This window comes from Protobothrops mucrosquamatus, unplaced genomic scaffold, assembly GCF_001527695.2.
Source record: "Protobothrops mucrosquamatus isolate PMUCROS unplaced genomic scaffold, P.Mucros_1.0 scaffold3820, whole genome shotgun sequence".
Classification (NCBI taxonomy): Eukaryota; Metazoa; Chordata; class Lepidosauria; order Squamata; family Viperidae; genus Protobothrops; species Protobothrops mucrosquamatus.
This window is the reverse complement of record NW_015389772.1, coordinates 143,473-150,917: the sequence shown is the minus strand read 5'-3', so window position 1 is coordinate 150,917 and position 7,445 is coordinate 143,473. Positions and strand designations below refer to the sequence as shown.

At 46.1% G+C, this 7,445-nt stretch overlaps 1 protein-coding gene across 1 annotated transcript in view; it reads left to right on the top strand.

Moving 5' to 3' along the window:
- Positions 1 to 7,445, top strand: part of SKIV2L (Ski2 like RNA helicase) — a 52,886-nt gene that overhangs the window by 40,931 nt on the left and 4,510 nt on the right. Inside the window, exons 22-25 of the mRNA XM_015827619.1 lie at positions 867 to 1,029; positions 1,137 to 1,263; positions 2,905 to 3,115; positions 6,058 to 6,168. Coding sequence (XP_015683105.1) covers positions 867 to 1,029; positions 1,137 to 1,263; positions 2,905 to 3,115; positions 6,058 to 6,168 — 612 coding nt within the window. The remainder of the gene's footprint in view (positions 1 to 866; positions 1,030 to 1,136; positions 1,264 to 2,904; positions 3,116 to 6,057; positions 6,169 to 7,445) is intronic.

The following is a 7,445-nucleotide window of genomic DNA, read 5'->3' as shown; positions in this document are numbered from 1 at the left end:
CCCCCCACCCACCCACACTGTATCTATGAGATAGCCAAAGTTGAGGTGATATTAAATAATGATCCACAGTTCTCGGTCTTGTAGCTCGCAGCACCTTATCTCGTGGCGCGGTTGCCTCCCGTCATTGGGCCTGAGGGTGGAAAACTAGTTTTCTTAGTGTGAAAGTTGGGCCCGGTGGCTCTCGGGTGCCATTTTGAAATGAAGATCTTTTTTTTTTTTTTTTTTGAAAATTTTAAAAAGTTTTACAATATAACTCCCCTCCCCACCAAAACCCACCCTTCCCCCCCCTCCCTCCCCCCCCGACTTCCCAGAGCCAGTCACAGGGTTAACAATACAATAAATATACTCTGTCTTAGATTATATCACTATTAAATTAACAATTCTATACCATCCTTTAACTCTCTTCTAAACAAACGTATTAAACATTATAATTATAATTATAATTATAACATCTTATTACTAATTAAAAAGAAATAAACTACATTAACAATCTAAACAATCTAAAATTTACTCAAAAACCAAATGAAACTTTTTAGTTCCATATTTATTCTCAATAGAGTCTATCCATCTTCTCCAAACCAAAATATATCTTTCTTGTGAATAATCCTTCACGTAGGCTGAAATCTTAGCCATTTCTGCTCACTTTTGAAACTTTAAATGCCCAATCTTCTATAGTGGGCCAACCTTCCGTTTCCCAGCATTGAGCTACTAATAATCTTGCAGCAGTTATCAAATTCAGCATCAAATCCATTTCTTTTTTTTATCCAAATTTCCCATAATGCCCAACAAGAATAACCGTGGCTTAAACTTTATCTTTCTCTTAAAAAATATTTTGAATATTCCACCATATCTTTATCTTCCTCCAGGTTTCTTCAGACTCAGCCAATCGGGCCTTCAGCACTTTAGTGATGTGTGAGAAGAACTCTGTGGAGCGAGGCTTGACTGAGGGCCAAGAATGGAATCCCCTTCCCTCTGCTGAAGTGCCTCTGCCCGAGGATCTTCTGCACACGAAGCTTTTCCTTCCCGAAGGTAAAATGGTGGGAGTCGTTGGGGGGGGGCAGGAGGTTGGGGAGGGAGGGGCAGAATTCATGGAGCAGCTCTTGACACCCAGACTCTTTTTCTCCTCTCCCTCCCAGGCCCCTGTGGACACACCATAAAGAAGCTGGGCCCAGCAGATATTCTGGGCGTCACGCCGAAAACCCTCCGCGTGAATGCCGAGCGTATCCTGGAGGATTTCAGGAAACGACAGATGCCCAGGTTCAGGTGAGCCCGAGAGGCGAAACTTGCCGTTTCTACTCTGCCTCCTCTGATCACAAATGCTTTCAGATTCCATTAGCTCAGTGTTTCTCAACCTTGACAATTTTAAGGCATGTGGACTTCAACTCCCAGAATTCCACAGCCAGCATTCTGGGAGTTGAAGTCCACATGCCTTAAAATTGTCACGATTGAGAAACACTGCATTAGCTGCATTGTTAATTGCCCGGAATGGTTCATTCGAGATGGGGTTGGCCTTATAAGTCAAATAAATAAATAAACCTGCCTGGGAAATGAGGTTTACATGTAAGGATCAGCATTCCTCGGTTTTGTATTCCAGCAATCTGGAGCTTAGTTCTTCGAAATTTTTTTTTTTTTTTTTTTTTAAAGTGCTAATTTTAGTCAATTGGGCAGGCACACATCCGTGATTTTTTTCTCTCTCAGTTTTTCTCAGTTTCTTCTTTGAAGCTGGTTGCCGGATGTTTGGAGTTGATCCTTTCTTTCTTATGTGTCTTCTCTCACATACCAAACACCTCCCTTCGACCAGTCCGCTCCCACAGAGAGGGCCTCCTTAGAGTGCCGTCGGCCAGACAATGCCGGCTGGCGACCCCCAGGGGGAGAGCCTTCTCTGTGGCAGCTCCTGCCCTCTGGAATGACCTACCCCCCCGACCTACGTACAGTTGCGGACCTGCGCCTTTTTCGCCGAGCCCTGAAGGCCCATCTATTCCGTGTGGCCGGCCTGGCGTAGCTTGATTATGTTTCAGTGGGGGGGGTTTTACGGGTGTGTTTTTAGAACAGGCCTGTTATTTAATTCGATTTTAAAACAAACTATTTATTATTATCGTGGTTTTTAGTATCGCCTGTTCACTGCCCTGAGTCCCATAAGGGAGATAGGGCGGTATATAAATTTAATAAATAAATAAATAGTAACGTAGGAAAATAGGCCCCATTGTGCCCAGACTTCTTTTTAAAGTGTCAAAATCTTGAAATTGTATCAGAGAAGGTTCTTCCGGGTAATCCTTACTTAGCGACCGTTCAAAGTTATGATGGACCTCCCCAGCGCTATTTATGAAGTGATTTCAAACTTGGGATGGCCGCGCTAACACCAACACTCGCCCTGAATGGCCATGTGATTGCATTTTGATGCTTGGCAACTGGCATACATTTATGGTCTTTTCCAGTGTCACTGGTTTTTTGCTGGTTTCCAGTATTTACTTCCAGTTTCTGGGGGAAAACATCCATTGGGGAAAACATTTTTCTTGATTGCTGTGGCATTTGTTTAACGGCGGTGGTGTTAACCACCACAAGAAAGCTCACAAAATTGGGTGCGGCCATGTGGCGGCCTGCTTAATTGACACCACAACTTACAGCTGTAGCCCTGGGGTCAGTTACAATCGTAAGTTGAGGACTACCTGTAAAACTGCAATGAAAGCTGGTGATCTCGCAGCCATTTAGACCTGGCTTAAAGATTTATCTACCTTTTCTGTTTGAGAGGCACCACCCTCACGATCCCTAACTTAAGGCGACTTGGAACACAAGGGAAGTTTTGTAAGGATTGAGGGCACCCAGTGACTGGAGACACTGATTTTCAAGTGTCGGGCCTTAAACACCTACTGTGGCCTCCTTATGTCCCTCTCTCACCATCTTCAGGAATGACCTACCTGGACCATCAGCAGCCACAGCAACCCAGGAGCTGCTGCGTTTAGCTGAAGGCTCTCCGGAAGGCCTCCCCCTTCTGGATCCCGTAAACGACCTTCAGCTGAAGGGTCTGGAGGTCGTAGAGAGCACGATCCGGGCTCGTAATCTGGAGGAACGTTTGCCAGAGTTCCAGTGTGTGCACAGCCCCCTCTTCCACATAGAGGTCAGTTAAGGGCTGAGATTTTGTGGGCAAGGTTTGGAAAGGAGGCAGGGCAGAGGGGACCATCTTCAGAATAATAACAGAGTTGAAGGGACCTTGGAGATCTTCTAGTCCAGCGGTTCTCAACCTATGGGTCGCGACCCCATTTGGGGTCGATTGACCATTTCACGGGGGTCGCCAAGCAAGGCTGTCCGCCATTTTTTTTCCCTTTTCCGGCGGGTGCCTTACCTCCCTTGAGCTGGGCCAGCTGGTGGTCGGCCTGCTCAGTCTCTGCCGCTTGCCAGCTACGCCTCGGCCAGCACAAGGGGCGGAACCACGCATGCGCGGCGCTCCCAGGCAGGGAAAGTCCTTGACTTACGACCGGTTGGGTAGCCCTCGACTTACGACCGGTTTAGTCCTCGACTTACGACCGGTTTAGTCCTCGACTTACGGCCGGTTGGGGGTCGCGGCATTAAAAAGGTTGAGAACCACTGTTCTAGTCCAAGGGTGTCAAACTCAATTTCATTGAGGGCCGCATCAGCATTGTGGTTGCCCTCGGGGGGCTGGGTGGGTGTGGCCAGGGTGGGTGCGGCCTACTGGGTGGGCATGGATGGAGTGGGTGTGGCCTACTGGGTGGGCATGGCCAGCTCTACATCGTTCGCGTCAAGGGTGCCTGTGGGGGGCCTGGGCAGGAGTGGGATAGATCTGAGGGTCTCTGGCAGAAGGGGTTGGGACCGGGGCAAGCGCCAAGGCATGGTCCATTTCTTCATTCCTCACAAAGGGTGACACCTCTCCAGCATGCACCCAGGGGGCGGGGGCGACGCAGCAGGGGCTGGTTCCTCGTTGTTTCCAGACGGCCTTGTGGAGCTAAGACTGAATGCGTTTCAACATAGATGGCCACCACAAAATTGTACATTGGCTCCTGGCCGGCCTGGGCCAGGGCCAAGGCAGCGGGGGCCGTTCCCTCACTGTTTCCAGGATGGCTTCGCGGGCCACATGAAACCACTTTGTGGGCCGCATCCAGCCACCGGGCCTTGTGGTTTGACATGTCTGTTCTAGTCCAACCCCCTTGGTACAGTTCAGAAGGAACGGGAGCGAGGAGTGTCATTGTGATCCAGAGTTCATTACAATGCCCGGCCTCCATGGAACTCTCTCCTGATGCTGCCCTCCCCTCCTTGCCATCTCTTTTTTTTAAAAAAAAAAAAACAGGAAACCACACCTACCAGGAAATTATTAGTTAGCAGCTATTCCAGCCTTTAAGTTTGCCTCTTTCTTGTTTCCGGTTTGTTTTTCTTTAATTGATGTCATTTTGTTCTTTTTCAAGCCCTGTTGATCCTGTTGGGATGGTTGGATGTATTGGTTTTTTTTCCTTTTTTTTCTTTTTGCCTGGTCAGCTGTTCCGACCTCTGAACAGCAGTGTAGAAATAAATTAAGGATTTGGTGGAAGGCAGGTAGCATGTTGTCCGCATTTTAACTTTTCACATCTAGCATATACAAAGACAATGCACTCACGCATATTAATTTCAATTTTAATTCTGTCTGTCTGTCTATCTCAATTTTATTTTCTTTAATCTGTAGAATAGTTCCAGTTGGCCAATTGCAGAATTCTTGACTGTTTTCAAGAAAAGATTGGACAACCATTTGTTCAGGATGGTATAAGGATTCCTCCCTTGGGCAGGGGTTGGACTAGAAGACCTCCAAGGTCCCTTCCAGCCCTGTGATTCTCTGACACAGCTGGTCTTTCCCCCTCCTATCCCAGAAGCTTGGGTGATCTCCGAGGCAAAGGTTGGAAATGAGAGTCAGAATAACAAGAGTTGGAAGAGACCTTGGAGGTTTTCTAGTCCAGAGGTCCCCAAACTTTTGGGCACCAGGGAGAGAGGTTTTTCTGTGGATGGAGGATGCGTGGTTTTGTGTGCTGCCTACATTCCACAGATGGAGCTTTGCTTGTTTGTGCGGCCCGGTTGCTGGCATGCCCCAGCCCAGTACCGACCCCCGGAGCGGGGGTCGGAGACCCCTGTTCTAGTCCAACCCCTGCTCAAGCAAGAAACCCTATACCAGTGGTGGCGAACCTATGGCACGGGTGCCAGAGGCGGCACTCAGAGCCCTCTCTGTGGGCACGCGCACCGCCGCCCCAGTCCTAGGCCTTCAGCTGGGTTTTATAAAACCTTTTCACTTTAGGCCTCTGCCGCCATGTGCAAAAAAAAAAAAAAGTTCAGTCAATTGCAACTTCTCGCGGGAAAAAAAAAAGATCTCGCAAAGTTGGAATTGATTGATTGAACTTTTTAGTCCCACCCAGTCTGCCATTACCACTGCAGCCACGCCCACCCAATGGGCCACGCCCATCCGGCACCCAACGATACATAAGTGGGTTTTGGGTTGCAGTTTGGGCACTCAATCTCTAAAAGGTTCACCATCACTGCCCTATACCATTTCAGACAAATGGTTGTCCAGTCTCTTCTTAAAAACTTCCAGTGTTGGAGCATTCACCGCTTCTGGAGGCAGGTGGTTCCACCGGTTAATTGTCCTCACTGTCAGGAAGTTTCTCCTTAATTCTAGGTTGCTTCTCTCATTGATTAGTTTACACCCATTGCTTCTTGTCCTGCCTTCAGGTGCTTTGGAGAATGGCTTGACTCCCTCTTCTTTGTGGCAGCCCCTGAGATACTGGAACACTGCTATCATGTCACCCCTCGTCCTTTTCCTCCATCATGTTCTTTAACAAGCAGCAGCCCTGTTTCGGTTTCCTTTGAATGAGGAATCGCAGCCCAGACGTAGGGATGAATCTCTTTTCCAGAAAGATTAACAAATATTCCGACAGGCTTGCCCAACCTGGCCTCTTTTGCTTGCATTGAAAAGCATCCCTTCCTCCACCCCACGGTCGCTGGGGATGTGGTCATTCTTCACAAGAGGCTTTCAAATTTACTTACATCCCCTCTCTCACCTTCCGGATCTCCTTCCTCCCTCTCTAGTTTGTACGCTTCCGAGAGCGCCAAAGGGTGTTGGACGAACTGGAGCAGCTGCGCTTCCTGCTGTCGGACCAGTCCCTTCTCTTACTGCCCGAGTATCACCAGCGTGTCGAGGTGAGTGCCTCTCTGCAGTTGGAGCCATCCGATGGGCAGGGACTTAAGAAGTGGAGTTCTCGTGTCTCGTGCAGAGCTGGGCCAAGGGGCAGCCTAGGGGCAGGGGTAGGCAACCTTGGCTCTTTTATGACTCGTGGACTTCAACTCCCAGAATTCCTGAGCCAGCCATGGTTCAGCTTGGAAACCTCTCCCTTTCCCCTCAGCATGGCTGGCTCAGGAATTCTGGGAGTTGAAGTCCACGAGTCATAAAAAGAGCCAAGGTTGCCTACCCCTGGCCTAGGGAAATCTGTCTATGGAGATTCTTAGTCATCCAGGTCATTGTTGTCCCAAAGGTGCTTTTTCAAGAGTTCAACTGGGCTTTCTTTGTTTTTCTTTGAAGACGTTTTGCTTTTCACCCAAGAAGCTGAAGATGCTTCTTGGATGAGAAGAGAAAAGTCTTCAAAGAAAAACAAGAAAATCCAGTTGCTTCTTTTTTATATATACCTATACATATTTTATTAATTTTTATAAAATAACATTCTTTAGTATTTAGCAAACAGCCTATTGTCTGGATTGATGTGTTTAAAAAATAATCCGTAATAATTAGTTTCTATATTTTCATAATCAATATGTTAATAATATGTTTCTTACATCTTCATGTCACCCAATAGTCTTCTTCTTACTAATACATATTTAATGTTACATAATACATATCACATTCCTTTCTCTCTGACTCATTTTTCTAGCCATTGATAAAAATTGTCCCATGTTCTAAAGTATACTGAATCTTCTTTCCCTTTATATCTTCAATGTCAATCTGTTCATTTCAGCACAATCTAAGATTTTCTTAATTAATTCTTCCTCCATTGGTAGATTTTCATTTTTCCAGTATTGAGCAAATACTATTCTTGCTGCAGTTAATACATGTAAAATTAAATATATACATTCTTTCTCATAGTTTCCTACTATTATACCTAACAAAAACAATTCTAGCTTAAAGTCTATATGTTTTTTAGTCATTTTCTCTAACCAGATGTGTATTCTTGACCAAAATCTTTTAGCTTTAGGGCATGTCCATCAAATATGATGGTAAGTACCTGGTTTTCGTTTACATTTCCAACATTTATTAGACATCTTTTTAAACATTTTTGCTAATCTCACCGGTGTTAAATGCCATCTATGAAACATTTTGTATAAGTTTTCTTTATATGCTGCCGCTTTCGTTATTTTAAAGTTTCTTTCCCATAGGTTTTGCCATTTTTCTAATTCTATGTTCTATCCAAAGTTCTTTGCCCATA